Below are 15,965 nucleotides of genomic sequence, written 5' to 3' on the forward strand. Positions count from 1 at the left end.
AGCTTCTAGGAGGGAGCATCCTAAGCAGCTTTAGTTGAGGTTGTGTGTTTCAGAAGGTTGAGTTGGGGTGACTGCTTCCAGGGTAAACATGGGCTCTTGGTGGTCTTGCTCATTGGAGGACTGTTTCCACAAGGCTTTATAAGGTTTGTTTTTAAAAATACAAATATATAAGTCTGTTTTACAACTAGTGTAACTTAAATATAGGACTTAGTGACACCCTTAGAACAAATAAGATATCTTTGTTCACCACTTCGGATGTAGATCCCAGAACAGTCAAAAATACAGGCTTACTGGTTATAAAAAGTCACAATGGGTTTTATCCTGGCCTTGGTTTGACTCAGTGAATGACACAGATGGGTATTAAGTATGTTTTCATCGAGAGGAGGGAGGAGGGAAGGAAAATGCATAAAGATGGGAACGATGTTTTGATCTTAATGGGTCCTGATTGTTTCCACAAAGATGCATCGTAAGATCTGTTTTTGGTTTTAACCATGGTCATAGGTAGCAGTGAAGTAACTGACAACTTTGATTCTGCTCATCCAAATCTTAAAATGCCTTGTCCCACTTAAAAAATTACTGAGAAAGCTTAATATTTTAGATAGCGGGATGGTTTAAAGAAACTTTAGAAATCTGACTCTGTAAGCTCTGTGTGGATTATAAGATCTTTATATAAATGCTTGCATGATACTAATTATAGAGTACTTGGTTTTGAGTTAAGTGTCCAGGGCTAAACATCTGTGTCTGAATTTCTTACGTACTGATTTGCATTGATGGTGTTACAAAAAAATGAAATAGATTATATATTAATAGCTTGAACGTCTTCCAAATTTTTATTAACATACCAGATATAACTATCACTTTTATTCACTAGTAATGGCAATATTTCCTACCTTTGATTTTTTTTTTTTTTTTTTTTTTTCTCTTTCCCTCCAGGTAAAAGATATTCCCAGAGTGATTGTATTTTATTTGTAGCTTGAATGTAGAAATGTTAAAAAGACAACATCGAGGTAAAAACTTTTATGTACTGATCCTTTAGGGTTACTGTACACTTCCTATAACTTTGTATTCTGATCAGATTGTAGTTTTATTTAGGGGAGATTGTCCATAAACTTCTTTGGAATTACAGTATATCCATTGAACTATGCTTTGGTTGATTGACCACTAGGCCCAGGTTTTACGTTGCGGGTGGCCACCTTGGCATAAGTTTGTATTGAGGGGTTAGTTTGGCCTGGTGATTAGTTTAGGGAGGTACTTCTGAGTAAGGCTAAGGTACCTTCTCCTCGTCCTTTCAACCTGAGAACCTCCACTTTATTTATTTATTTGTTTTTTAATACAGATTCACCCAAGATTCCTTTGGAAGCAAGGATTTCACTGCCTTTTCTTTCTCTTTCTTTCTCTCTCTCAAGAAAACAATTTGAAAACCACTGGTTTACACTAAGCAGCTTATGGTTCAGTGCTGCGAGGAAGAAGCGTCCTTGGCTGGCTGTTGTTGCAGTGTTAGGGAAGTTTTTATTATGGAACATGTATTACTAGTGTAACTGACGCATTAGGCGTTGCTCTGGGGATTTTGGTCTCCAGCTATTAGAAAGCAGCAGTTATGTCGGCAGTCAGTGGAGACTGGGACACACGATCATGGTTATTGCCGTGTTTTGAAGCATGTTAAATTGGTGTCATATGCTCTTATCAGGGATTTGGGAAACATTAAATAATGCATAGTTTTAAAAATCTGAAAATTTATATATTGGAATATGCGTTGTTGGGCTGATACTTGCAATAACTGAAAAATGTAATCAGGGACAAGTTTGATTTGGAGGCTTTTTCTCCTGGCTTGATCTGTGCTTGGTCAGAGGGTTAGGGTTAGATTTGATGTATTTTTGGAAACAAAAAAAAACTTTGCAGTGGCACAGTTCTGTTGACCCTTGTAAATGCTTTTCTGCTTGTCTTCTAATTGGAGGAACTATATGGTTTGCCGTCCCTGACCTAGTAGCTTTGCCAGAGGTACTGCCATAAACAACCCACCTTGACTGTGTTTGTGAGGTCCTGCAAGCCTTGCCCTGAGCCTGCTGGCCTAGCACTCCATCTGAAGGGCCTGAGGCTCCCTCTGTCTTCTAGCCCAAGAGAGCCAAGTCCATTCTTCTGATAAGAGATCCAGGGCTGTGGCAGAACTGTTGTATTGGTAAAGAATACTGACTATACCATGGACTGCCAGAAGAATGAACAAATCTGTCCTGGAAGAAGTGCAGCCGGAGTGCTCCTTGGAAGCAAGGACGGTGAGACTTCACTTCACCTTCTGTAGACATGGGATCAGGAGGGACCAGTCTCTGGAGAAGGACATCATGCTTGATACAATAGAGGGTCCGTGAAAGAGGAGGACCCTTAACAAGTTGGATGGACACAGATTTTGAGGATGGCACAGGACTGGGCAGTGTTCCTTCTGTTGCACGGAGGGTCACTGTGAGCTGGAACCAGCTCCGCAGCACCTTACAGTGTTGTTTCATGAATTGTATTTACTAGATTTCTCAGTTACTGACCTCTTTGCTTTAAGTAACAGTCCTCATTGTTGCTGTTGTGTCATCACATGCACCCCAGGCCCCCCCCTTTCCCAGGACAGATTCTGCCTATAGGTAGGTGATTTTCTCATTTGCCACGTTCTCTCTGCCTTTACTTACCTTCTTGGCACGTAGAGTACTGGTTTTACTTTTGGTGAGGAAAGAGGGCATGTATTTGATCAGTTTTTATTTACATGGTTTTGTTTCATTTGTGGCCTTGGGCTGCAGAGGTCTGCTTTCCATTTCAGACATCTGACACTTTCTAAGAAGCACATAAATTGGAGTTTGGCAGGATTAGCAAAATTTTAATGTTTGGGCCCTAATGAGTATTACTGGAAAGAATGAAGATAGATCATTGATCAGTAAACTTAGATCATTCTCAAAAACTGATGGTGTAAGTCAAGTCAGGTGGCATATGCTTACCAAAAAGCTATTTATCTAAAATGATGAATAAAACACTTGGAAATGTTAGCGCTATTCTTCATGTTGTTGTTCTTCCTACTGGATCTAACTCACAAAGTATTGTTACAACTGTTCACTTCTCTTCTGTGTTCCTACTATGTCTGCCAGGACTTTTGGTTGCAAGTGACATGAACCAAAGGACCTAAGCAAAAATTGGTAGTGTGTTTGCTCTTGTATCTGAAAAGTCTAGAGAGGGGTATCTATCAGGCATAGCTAGATTGGGGACCTTAACTGTGTCAGCGGGAGTCTTTCCATCCCTCTGCTCTTACCATGTGGTTGTAGCTTTCGGCTCTTCTTTTCAGCATCACTGTCAGCCTTGCTTGGGTCACGTATCCAGCTCTACTAATCACGATGTAAAGGACTAGAATACTTGTTCTGGTCAATCTGAGCATGTGCAGTCTGCTGTAGTTGTCCACACACCAGTTGTGGCAGGGGGAGTTCCAAAAGGAAGCTAGGCAGGCAAAAACAAGCATCTTCTTATAACGATCGTGGCTGCTCTGTGCTCTAGGCCCTGACCTCTAGTAGTGATGGACTGTTGAAGGGGAAGAATTTGTCTTATTCATTTCTCTGTCCCTACTACAGTGTAGGCACTCAGAAAATGATCCATGAACAGATAAACAGTGGCACAGTTGATTTCCATTAAATTGGTTATTTTGTCTTTTTTATGCCTTGAGCTGAAAGGTTCGTAGTGTGACTAAAGGGAGCTCTCCTTGGTATTGAGGTAATGATGCTGACCTGGTGAAAATGGTCATGCTGATCACCAAGGAGGATGCAGAGAAAGAACTAGCCATTGAGGGACAAGCTGAAGAAGAAAGTAAGAGCATTCCTCTCCACGGGCCCCTTGTCCAGATTTCTGAACGCGTGGAAGGCAAGAAGTAATTCCTGTAAAATTTTTTACCAAATATTAAGTAATTTGAACTTAGTAACAGCAACTAGTAGGCTGAGAAAACATGGACCCTTAAGTTCTTTGGGAGCTCTGGTAGCATAGTGCCAAGGTGCTTGACTGCTAACCAAAGGCTAGCGGTTCAAACCCACCAGCCACTCCTTGGAAGGAAGGTTGGGCAATCTACTCCCGTAGTGATACTGCCTCAGAAACCCAAAGAGGGGTCGCTATGAGTTGGGTCTGACTTGACGGCACATAACAACAACAACTAAGTTCTTTAATAATCACACATAATAATTCTGACATGTCCGATCAAGTTTGTTTTGTCTCAGGGAATCTTTGGCTTGTCACATGTGTAGAAAAGCTTAAGAGGTATACACAAGAAATGGATGCCAGTGGTCCCTTCTGGAGAGGGAGCACTGCATGTTTAGAGGATAGGAGTGAGAACTTTTCTACTTAGATTCGAATGTACTGTGTGCCTGTTTTACCTAAGAAAAATACTTAATTTAAAAGAAAAAAGACCGGAAGAATCTTCATGAATGCTCTTGAGGGTGCTAACACATGAATGTGTTACTCTCGCTCCAAAAGGATAAGATCTTGGACGTGACCTTCATAAACAAATATATGCAGCCCTCCTCCATGCATGTGGAAAAGGGGGACAGATTATGGAATTCCCAAAATAATAATCTTAACTTGAACATGGCTATCTTTCAGTTACGAACCTTAATACAGGCTCTTCCTAATTGCTAGGCATAGAACCAAGAACCATTTTTTGTGCCGCATTTTCTGGTAAATACTGTTGTCTTTATAAACCTGTTTAATTCAGCCTAAATAAGTAAAGACAAGAGACTGATCGAAATACCACGTTTTGCAAATTTTAAATTTCTTGCAGCTAAGCTCCCTTAGGGAGCATTCCCCCTATTTCAGAATTGCGGTGGATCAAGTGGCTGTCAACCATGCAGGGAGGTGCTTTGTCTGGAGGTCTTCAAGTGTCTTTGTTAGCTGTGTGGGGCACTCAGAATTCCTGGTGTTTTTCATAGGCGAATGGGTTTTCCTTTATCCTGAGCTCAGTTGATGACGTCTATGGATATTTTCTACAGATGGGGGTAGAGTGGTGACTGCCTTTCTAAATCTTTGTGTCTTTTTTTTTTTTTGCTGAGTTGTTGAACTGTTTAGCCAAGAGGAAGGGAGAACCAAGAATTACTGCCTTCTGGGCATATCTCATCTTCTGAAGTGAGGTGGGATTAACTTGAGAAGTTCCAAAGGAGCTGCTGAATTTTGGCCCACAGAAAGTTTAATGAGTAGAGAAAAACAAGATGTCGTTTTGCAGACTTGGGCATCTGTGGGCATTCATGTTGATGCCTGGTGTCGCTATCAGATGGTTCTCTCTGAAACCTAGTTTGTGGGAACTATTTTCTTAAACGATTGAGATAATTTTTCTGGTCTAAAACCATCAAAAAGATATTTGAGAACAATTTGGCATCAGAATCTTCCCAAAGAATAATTTGGCCTTCAGTGCACATGAATTAAATCAGAAGCAGTTGCCCTACCAATATGCAAATTATCAACATGGCAGAGGGCAGAAGAGACCAGAGACACTGCCTCCTGGCTGATAGGATTTCTGTCTTGAATGTAAGAAGTCTTCTGATCATTGTATTTCAATGAAAGTCTCCTTTGGTCTGATACTTCTTAAGCGATTTAGAACTTCCAGGATACATTGTTTATTTTGATTTTGGTAGGTTTCACTCTTTTTTTCCCCCTCTGCTTTTTCATTTTCTGTAGTTAACATTGATTGTTTTTTTTTTAATTGGAATAATAAAAGAGGTAACATGAGATTTTGTTTGGTTGGTTGGATAACTTGACCTGTGATTGTAGTTCACAGATGGGATTAGAGGAATGGCCTTTATTGATTAGAAAGTCAGGTTTGATCATATTTAATTTTAATATCTGGTGCTTTTGGTATTTGGCTTTGGTTTTTAGAACTACTTCATAGCCTACACAAAAATTTGGATTTAGATTGAAATTTTATGATAAATTCTTACCATATTTATTGGAGGCCATACATGTTCTCAGTTGCCCACATTTTACTAATTTTACTTACTTTTAAACACAAACTCTTGTTTATAAAGAACTTGGGAAAGTGGATCTAAATTTTAATTCCCTTACACATGTAGGCTTTTCATGTTTTCAAAAGGATTCTCTATTGACCTTTGTTTTAATAACGTCTCTGTTGTTAACCATCTGCTTTGATGCCAGTTCCTCAGCTTTCTCCTACTCAGCGTTCATTCCATGGCCACTAGGGAGTGCCTGTGTTCAGGTGTGGCGCTGCCAGGGGAGGCTGATTTACATCCCCATTCCTGGTTTTAGTGGGGGGAGTGCACAGGAACTTGGAGGGGGTTTCTTGAAGACACTATAGCAGTGTGCAGGAGAGCCCTTGGCATCCAGAATTGCATGGTAGTAATGCCAGTATGGAGGGCATCTTTCTGTTTTTAGAACTTCAGCATCACAAAATGAGCATTCACGCTTGATTTAAAAATAATTGGTCGATACTGTTTCCCTAATGCTCAACTTTGAGTTCAAAGTCTAATCCGTCGGAATTGTGGCAGATTAGTTGGACTCGTAGTCAATCTGTAGCATAAAATTTCCTGTTGAAGATAGAGATTTGCGAGCACAGACTTTACCTTCAGAGCAGATGAGACCAGTGTATCTGTCTTACCTGCCTTTTTTTGTTGGACTGGGTGAGGGCTTATGATTGATCCTGCCATTAGTGGAATTACTAAATATTACAAGTTGTACATGTTTTGACTTGACTTAAATTTTTTTTCCCCAATAGAAACTATGTTCCAACTTCCTGTCAACAATCTTGGCAGTTTAAGAAAAGCCCGGAAAACTGTGAAAAAAATACTTAGTGACATTGGGTTGGAATACTGTAAAGAACATATAGAAGTAAGTAGCATGTTGTTTTTTTATTTTACCGTGACTCCGTTTCTGATCCATTACACTGCATCAGCAGCCAGGAATGCTTCATTCTTAGGTGTGAATCTGAATTTTAACCACAGCATTGGCTTCACCAGAACTTTCAGTCAGCCTAACTTGTTACCTTCTCCCTAAGGTAGACTTTTTTCATCTCTGCGTCCTGAAACAAAAGCAGCTACCATCCAGTTACTGAGCTGTGTCAGACATTGTACTTAGTGTTTAAAAATGTCTCTGAATTTAATCCTTAGAACAGCTGGGCACGGCGGGGGGCGGGGGTAGGAATTCTTACTTCAGATTTACAGATGAAGAAATGGTAAAGGGGAGGTCCAGCCTCACTCAGCTTAGTAAGTGACAGGGTCTTTCAGGCTCCAGAGCTTGAGGGTTGGGGTTGATCGGATGTTACGGCATGCTGCTCCGGGTGCAGTTCCTTGGGAATTGAGCATTTGTTGGCCCTTTTGACCTATCGTAGACTGTTATCTTCCCCTTGTATGTAACACTTTAGATTTTGCAAACAGTTTTGTCTCTGAGCCTTGGTACCAGCCCTGTGGGGCAGCTAGTGCATTGGCCTCCGCCTTTTCCAGATCTCCTTCACTGCTCCAGATCTGATGGTTAGCTAGTAACAGAAAGCCTCAGATGGAAGAGAGATGTTTAAAGCTGTTTCTCACCCACTTGCCTCTATTCGTTCCAGCTGGCCAGGGACCTTAGCTACCTTGTTTGTCCATGTATTCCCCCATCAACTGTATTACAGTGCTTGGCACATGGTGGGTGCTCAGGCAATGGATGGAATTGGAAGTAAAAAAAAAAAAAGCAAATTCCTTCGTGCAGATTTTCTTTCCTTGGGTCCCATTAATACACTCCAAGGGTATATCATGAAGACTGCAGCTTCTCCCAGGTGGACTTCTCTGGTTGTGTTGTCCCCAGTTTCTCCCATCCCAGTTCAGGTAGGTGGGCCAAGATGAAGCCTTCCGTTCACTCACTGCTCAGTGGGGTGATCTTCCAGGCGTGTCGAGGGACCTTTTCTGTGCTGCATTTGAGTTGTTCTTTTTACACCCATTCTGTACTCTGGAGATGACATGACTTACGTGAGTTTCCCATACTGAACTTGAGCCCTTGGTGAGCAAGGGGAGTTTTACCCCAGCACTTTCTGTCTTCCTAGTCTCTGGAGACAGGTCATTAGGTTTCACATAAGCATATAATTAACATCACGCTGCTTACTTTCTTGGAATAGATTCTTTTGCTCTTTTTTGGGTTCAGAAATCCTGAGTTTTCTTCCTGGTTCCTAGTCCGGTCTCCCACCCCCCGACTGAGTATCACGTCTGTGGTGCTTTGACTGTTGCTCTCTTATGCTTGGTTTTAGTGCTGTAACTGATGGGCTGCGGTAATCTCATGAAAAGTACCTTAGTATTGTTACTACATGGCTGGTTTTTACTTAACTTAGAACTCCCAGTGGTTTCCTTGGAAACCTGGCTGACATCAGGGAATATTTGACTGGAATAAAATACTCAACACAACTTCCACCTTCCCTTCTTTTATATTTTCCAAGAGACTTCTTGCTCAGTTTAGTTCTTGATAAGGGTGATTTTCCTGTACTTCTTCCCAACCCTCATTAAGTAGTAGAATTTATATGTAAGGTTGGGCTAGAGTGATACCACTATGTTTTTATAAACTTCTTTCACTGTTTTCTAGGATTTTAAACAGTTTGAACCTAATGACTTTTATTTGAAAAACACTACATGGGAGGATGTAGGACTGTGGGACCCTTCACTTACAAAAAACCAGGTAAGTGGCACAGAAGACTTCCCCAAATAGTAGCATTCCTGGGGATACCCCATTGTTAGTGCTCAGCTATCTTAGCAATGCAGTACTTGTAATCACCATTCTAAAGTAGGAAATGTCAAAATTGTGTACTTCATATTTTCCTAACTGGTAGGGAAAACTAGGAAGAACTTTTTGTCTTTTTTGTCATTGGACTGAAACTTCAAGCATAAGAAGAAAAGGGAATTTTGTTAAAATTTCTAAACGCTATTGTGTCCCAGCACTTCTCCTTCCCCAAGTACTATGGCTCTTCCATTTCTAAAATTTTCTCTCAAACATTCTGTTTCTATGATTTTTCTCTGCATTCTGTCTTGCTTTTTCTGGAGAGAGGTAGGCTGGACTCTGTCCTTCTTAAACTGTTCTTCCTTCTCTATTGCTGGTACCTTTCTGAAGGTCATGAGCCAGCACATTGGGAGAAGGGTAGATGACTGTAGGATGGCAGTGTCAAGAGATTTTAAATGTTAAAGTTTTAATATTGGAATTAAAAACAATATTAAGTTGTCCAAGGTGCCAACAAGTATCGATAGATGAAGATTTGGCAATGATTAGAGGGAGTTATATAAAGGGGATGTTTACTTTTCCATTGGGAGAAAAAACCCACCACCATCAAGTCAATCACAACTCACAGCAACCCTGTAGAGCAGAATAGAACTAATCTTTACAGAAGCAGACTGCCTCATCTTTCTCCTGTGAAGTGGCTGGTGAGTTCAAACTGCTGACCCTTTGGTTGGCAGCCAAATGCTTTAATGCATCAGGAGAAGTGATGGTCTATTCAGACGTTAACGTTGACCAATTCAGTAGAGATTGTGATTGTTTATTACCGATCTGCCATCTCTGGGAGTGTATTTAGTAGGAATTGATACTTTCAAGCTCTGCCTCAGAAATTTGATAGTGTAATCATTTGGTTCCTTTTTTATTCATAGCCCAAGAAAAAAAGGTATTAACTAGTAGTCTTAAAACGTGAAAGCTTTCCAGTGGAACACATTTTAGTGGATTCACTTACAAGAATCCTAAACCAAAACAGGAAAGCAGGATTGAGCTTTAAGGAAAAGCAGAGTATTTCATTTTGGTTCACACCACTATCTGGAAACAAAGTGAGTTTCTAGGAGAAAAGATAATCTTTCTCTGAGCACGTGTTCCACTTACCTTCATCAAAGGACCAACTGCACAAATATTAATGATCATAATTCTGAAGGTTGCTCTTTGATATCAGTATATCCTGTGATGCAGTATTGGCTTTTTAACACCACACGCTTCTTGCAGTCTGTAGGAAATTTTCACTTAACTTCTTAATTTGAATCAAAGCAACTGTCACTTGATTAGTTCTTTGAAGCTGCTCTTGCTTGAAAGGAACAGCAAGGCTTGTAAAAGAAAGCAGACTTTCCAACCGGTGGATTTTTTGATCAGCAGTGAAATTCGAATGGTATGACACTATTCTGGAGAGAAACAATGTGAGAAACATTGCGAAGGTGTAGATTGTTTTTGTTTTTGTTTTTTTAAACTATGGTAGAAAGGATAAAAGGTGCACATCTCACAGTTGCCTAATTGCAATAAAACATTCTGGGCCCTGGAGTCTGCTGTATGGGAAATCTGAAACCTTTATCAGCTTTCTGATTCATTGAGTGAAAATGGTTTCACATTGTTGATTCTAACATTTCTAACTCTAAAAAGTTTTATCTTAACGCCATTTGTTTTTGGTTTGTGTAAAACCGATCAACAAATGTGACTCTAAAGAACTTGGGATTGAATTTTTTTTTTATTTACACCGTGGAACCCACATGAAAAGTATTTAATGTAAAACAACTTTTTTAGTTTCAATTTCATAAATTAACGCTACTGCAAAAGGGAAAAAAACATTATGCTGAAATCAATGCATTGCAGAGTTTAATTCTAAAAATAGCATCCTAGGACTATCTGGGGGAAAATCTAGAACCTGTAATTGCCTATGTAAAGTGGCATTCTGATAGCAGTTTCTGTGTTTTCTTTAGGACTATCGGACAAAACCTTTTTGCTGCAGCGCTTGTCCATTTTCCTCAAAATTCTTCTCCGCCTACAAAAGTCATTTCCGGAACGTCCATAGTGAAGACTTTGAAAATAGGATTCTTCTTAATTGCCCCTACTGTACCTTCAATGCAGATAAAAAGACTTTGGAAACACACATTAAAATATTTCATGCTCCAAATGCCAGCGCACCAAGTAGCAGCCTCAGCACTTTCAAAGAGAAAAACAAAAATGATGGCCTTAAACCTAAGCAGGCTGACAGTATAGAGCAAGCTGTTTATTACTGTAAGAAGTGCACTTACCGAGATCCTCTTTATGAAATAGTTAGGAAGCACATATACAGGGAACATTTTCAACACGTGGCAGCACCTTACATAGCAAAGGCAGGTGAAAAATCACTCAACGGTGCAGTCCCCTTAGGCTCAAATGCCCGGGAAGAGGGCAGTATTCACTGCAAGCGATGCCTTTTCATGCCGAAGTCCTATGAAGCTCTGGTACAACACGTTATCGAAGACCACGAACGCATAGGCTATCAGGTCACTGCCATGATTGGGCACACAAATGTGGTGGTTCCCCGATCCAAACCCTTGATGCTCATTGCTCCCAAACCTCAAGAGAAGAAGGGCCTGGGGCTTCCACCTAGAATTGGTTCCCTCACTTCCGGAAGTGTCCGGTCTTCACCATCACAGCAGATGATGAATCGACTCTCAATACCAAAGCCTACCTTAAATTCTGCAGGAGTCAACATGATGTCCAGTGTTCACCTACAGCAGAATAACTATGGTGTTAAGTCTGTAGGCCAGGGCTATGGCGTTGGTCAGTCAATGAGACTAGGTCTAGGTGGCAATGCCCCAGTTTCCATCCCTCAGCAGTCTCAGTCTGTAAAGCAGTTACTTCCCAGTGGAAATGGAAGATCTTATGGGCTTGGGTCAGAGCAGAGGTCCCAGGCACCAGCACGATACTCCCTTCAGTCTCCTAATGCCTCTTCTCTCTCATCAGGCCAGTTAAAGTCTCCTCCTCTCGCCCAGTCGCAGGCACCCAGAGTGGTAGGTCAGTGCAGTTCCAAGCCTCCTGCAGCTGCCACAGGCCCTCCCCCAGCCAATACTTCCTCAACCCAAAAATGGAAAATATGTACAATCTGCAATGAGCTATTTCCTGAAAATGTCTATAGTGTACACTTTGAAAAAGAACACAAAGCTGAGAAGGTCCCTGCGGTAGCCAACTACATTATGAAAATACACAATTTCACTAGCAAATGCCTCTACTGCAATCGCTATTTGCCCACAGATACCCTGCTCAACCATATGTTAATACACGGTCTGTCTTGTCCATACTGTCGTTCAACTTTCAATGATGTAGAAAAGATGGCAGCACACATGCGAATGGTTCACATTGATGAAGAGATGGGACCTAAAACAGATTCTACTTTGAGCTTTGATTTGACATTGCAGCAGGGTAGTCACACTAACATCCATCTCCTTGTAACTACATACAACCTGAGAGATGCCCCAGCTGAATCTGTTGCTTACCATGCCCAGAATAATCCTCCAGTCCCGCCAAAGCCACAGCCAAAAGTCCAGGAAAAGGCAGATGTTCCTGTCAAAAGTTCACCTCAAGCTGCAGTGCCCTATAAAAAAGATGTTGGGAAGACCCTTTGCCCTCTTTGCTTTTCAATCCTGAAAGGACCCATATCTGATGCACTTGCACATCATTTACGAGAGAGACACCAAGTCATTCAGACGGTTCATCCGGTTGAGAAAAAGCTCACCTACAAATGCATCCATTGCCTTGGTGTGTACACTAGCAACATGACCGCCTCAACTATCACACTGCATCTAGTTCACTGCAGGGGTGTTGGAAAGACCCAAAATGGCCAGGATAAGACCAATGCACCCTCTCGACTGAATCAGTCTCCAGGCGTGGCACCCGTGAAGCGCACTTATGAGCAAATGGAGTTTCCCCTCCTGAAAAAGCGAAAGCTGGATGAAGATGTTGATTCACCCGCTTTTTTCGAAGAGAAGCCTGAGGAGCCTGTTGTGTTAGCGTTAGACCCGAAGGGTCATGAAGATGATTCCTATGAAGCCAGGAAAAGCTTTCTAACAAAGTATTTCAACAAACAGCCCTATCCCACCAGGAGAGAGATTGAGAAGCTGGCGGCCAGCTTATGGTTGTGGAAGAGTGACATTGCTTCCCATTTTAGCAATAAAAGGAAGAAGTGTGTCCGAGATTGTGAAAAGTACAAGCCTGGTGTGTTACTGGGCTTTAATATGAAAGAATTAAATAAAGTCAAGCATGAGATGGATTTTGATGCTGAGTGGCTATTTGAAAATCATGATGAGAAAGATTCCAGAGTCAATGCTAGTAAAACTGCTGACAAAAAGCTCAGCCTTGGAAAGGAAGACGACAGTTCTTCAGACAGTTTTGAAAATATAGAAGAAGAGTCCAATGGAAGTGGGAGCCCCTTTGACCCTGTTTTTGAAGTTGAACCTAAACTCCCTAATGAAAACCCAGAGGAACACATACCGAAGGTCATTCCTGAGGATGCTTTAGAAGCTGAGGAGAAGCTAGACCAAAAAGAGGAGAATAGCTCAAAATATGAAACTCTTCATTTGACTGAGGAACCAACCAAACTCACACGTGATTCTTCCGACAGTGAAGTTGAGCAAGATGATGGTGTTGAGTGGAAGGACGGGCCCTCTCCATCCGAGAGCGGGCCTGGTTCCCAACAAGTGTCAGACTTTGAGGACAACGCATGCGAAATGAAACCAGGCACCTGGTCCGACGAGTCTTCCCAGAGTGAAGACGCAAGGAGCAGTAAGCCAGCTGCCAAAAAAAAGGCTACCATGCAAGGTGACAGAGAGCAGTTGAAGTGGAAGAATAGTTCCTATGGAAAAGTTGAAGGGTTTTGGTCCAAGGACCAGTCACAGTGGAAAAATGCATCCGAGAATGATGAGCGCTTGTCCACCCCACAGATCGAGTGGCAGAATAGCACAATTGACAGTGAGGATGGAGAGCAGTTTGACAACATGACGGATGGGGTAGCCGAGCCGATGCATGGCAGCTTAACCGGCGTCAAACTGAGCAGCCAGCAGGCCTAGGTGCCAAGGTGCCCTGCGTCAGTAACATGCTGCTGCCTGGAACTCTGTCCTCCCTTCATCTGACTGCAACGCCGTATTCTAACTGGTACTGCCTTTTGAGTGCTGGGTCATAAGGCTTGTGTGGACCTGTGGCCACTGCAATCCCAGTGGGTATTCTGAGTATATGACTCATTGTTGGCTGATACTGCTTCAGATCCTGACAAGCACGGTGACTAAATGTGAAAAACCAGTAAGCTGGTGGCTCACGAACGCACACGAGGAAAAGCAGAGGTTTATTCTGTCTGCCTTTTCAACATTTCTTTCCCTCTGTAAATGTTTGGTTGGATGTCTTTGAGAAGCGTGACCCTGATTGACATGGTAGGGTAGGGCCAGCGTACAAGCTACCAGTTCAAGATGTATAGTAGACTTGGGGGGAAAACCAATTTTTTTTTTTTTTCATTTATTCATTCTGAATAGTTGAAATGTATATTTGTACAGTCTTTTAGACCTATTCAAGTGATGCTTATGATACTGTTACTGTGTACCCTCCCATAGGTTGGTTTCTTTTTTTAGTGTTGCCCTTGCTGTGTAATAAACGCTGTATCTAGTTTACCTAGCAGAAGCTTGCAACTACGCTAGTATGGACTTTTGGACAGACTTAGTTTTTGCACATAACCTTGTACAATCTTGCAACAGAGGCCAGCCACATAAAGTATATATCTGGACTCTCTTGTATTATAGAATTTTTCTTGTTCTGAATATCCTTGACATTACAGCTGACAAAAAAACAAAACACACAAAAACTGGTATTTCAGATCTGTTTTCTGAAATCTTTTAAGCTAAAGTCACATGTGAGGATTGACTTTGCAGCTACTAATTTTGACACCTTTTCAATCTGTATAGAAGTGTGTTGTGTTAAAGCAGCAAACCAATGAGTGCTGCATTTTGGATATTTAGTTTTATCTTTAGTTAAACACCACCTTGGTGGATTCATTTATACCATCTAATATATGACACACTGTTGTAGTATGTATAATTTTGTGATCTTTATTTCCCTTTGTATTCATTTTAAGCATCTAAATAAATTGCTGTATTGTGCTTAATGTAAATACTTGCTTTATTACACATGACAGTCCTGTGTCCATTGCATTTTGTGCCATTTGATGCCCTGGCTTCTCTCATCAGAGATGGATGAAGCCATAGTCACCAAGCAAATTTGTGGAAAACCAAATTCTGCTATTTGCAGAAAGAATGCTTTCTCTCAAGGCACCTGTTTGAAATTCTTTTAGTCTCCCCTTTTTAACTGCTAAAATAAACATCCTTGAATTTTTCAGTTCCCTTTTGTTAAGGAGAAGAGCCTGCTTATATATGTAAATGTCTTAATGATAAAAAGATGTAACGATAAATTGGCATTAATTTGCAAGCAGAAGCTTAAAGCCTGGTGTTCTTCTAAATGAGATAAATGTTAATTTTCACCCTATAACGGGAACAGTTGTACTAAAGAGGCACCCACTTTCTGCCTTTGTTAGGACTCATGACCATCTTGCTATTAGAAAAATAGGCTTTGGAGATGACACGTTTGGAGGGCTGTCGGGATGGAAGGAGGTGGTGTGTGCGTTCTTCTTAGATTCCCATGAGCAGCTTACACTAAAGAGCAGAGCAAGACAAGGAGGCAGGGTTCATTTGGCCCGCGTTTTCTGCAGTTAACAATGATGAGATGCTCCAACCCATGCAGAGACTGACCAGTCACCTCTCAGGGACATCGGCCTAAAAAATTTCACTGATGCTTTTGTTACTGAAAGTAGAGATTTGACCGTCCTCCCCCTGAAATATTGCTAAGTTAATGCTTCTCAAGAACAAGCCGGGAGAAAGTGCTGGAATAGACTAGGGTCCAGTCAGCTGGGGTTGCCGTGGAGCTGTCTATTACACAGGTAGGGTATAAATTTTGTGCAGACCAGTGACTATTTGGGACAGGATGTCCCCAAATTCAGATGCTGCTGGTGACCAGATAAGGAAGATGATGGCTGTGAGCAGTGAGCAGCTCTAGGGAAGGAATACCAGCTGAGTTGAAGCCATCTCCCGTTTGTTTGGAAATGGCTTTTCATTAACAGGTGGGAAGAGCTTTGCCTGGGCTTGGGGGTGGGGGCGCTAACGAGACGTGTGCAAAGTAGCAGGGGTAGATTGCATTCCTGTCTGGACATC

The 15,965-nt window shown here is 41.5% G+C and overlaps 1 protein-coding gene across 1 annotated transcript; it reads left to right on the forward strand.

Annotated features, from left to right (window-relative positions):
* The first annotated feature begins 2,213 nt into the window (after positions 1–2,213).
* On the forward strand, positions 2,214–13,784 carry LOC103194890 (activity dependent neuroprotector homeobox). Its single transcript, XM_042780634.1, has 4 exons — positions 2,214–2,355; positions 6,728–6,840; positions 8,557–8,649; positions 10,674–13,784. The coding sequence occupies exons 1-4, from the start codon at positions 2,214–2,216 to the stop codon at positions 13,782–13,784; spliced, it is 3,459 nt and encodes a 1,152-aa protein (XP_042636568.1).
* Positions 13,785–15,965: the final 2,181 nt, after the last annotated feature.

This window comes from Orycteropus afer, unplaced genomic scaffold, assembly GCF_000298275.1.
Source record: "Orycteropus afer afer isolate SDZICR_OR568_19922 unplaced genomic scaffold, OryAfe1.0 scaffold00049, whole genome shotgun sequence".
NCBI classification, from domain to species: Eukaryota; Metazoa; Chordata; class Mammalia; order Tubulidentata; family Orycteropodidae; genus Orycteropus; species Orycteropus afer.

Excerpts from the sequence above, each read along its gene's own strand:
- LOC103194890 (XM_042780634.1), top strand. The coding sequence starts at position 2,214 with ATGAACAAATCTGTCCTGGAAGAAGTGCAGCCGGAGTGCTCCTTGGAA. Across the intron at positions 2,356-6,727 it reads CATGCTTGATACAATAGAGG|AAACTATGTTCCAACTTCCT; the intron begins GTCCGTGAAAGA and ends TTTCCCCAATAG. Across the intron at positions 8,650-10,673 it reads CTTCACTTACAAAAAACCAG|GACTATCGGACAAAACCTTT; the intron begins GTAAGTGGCACA and ends TGTTTTCTTTAG.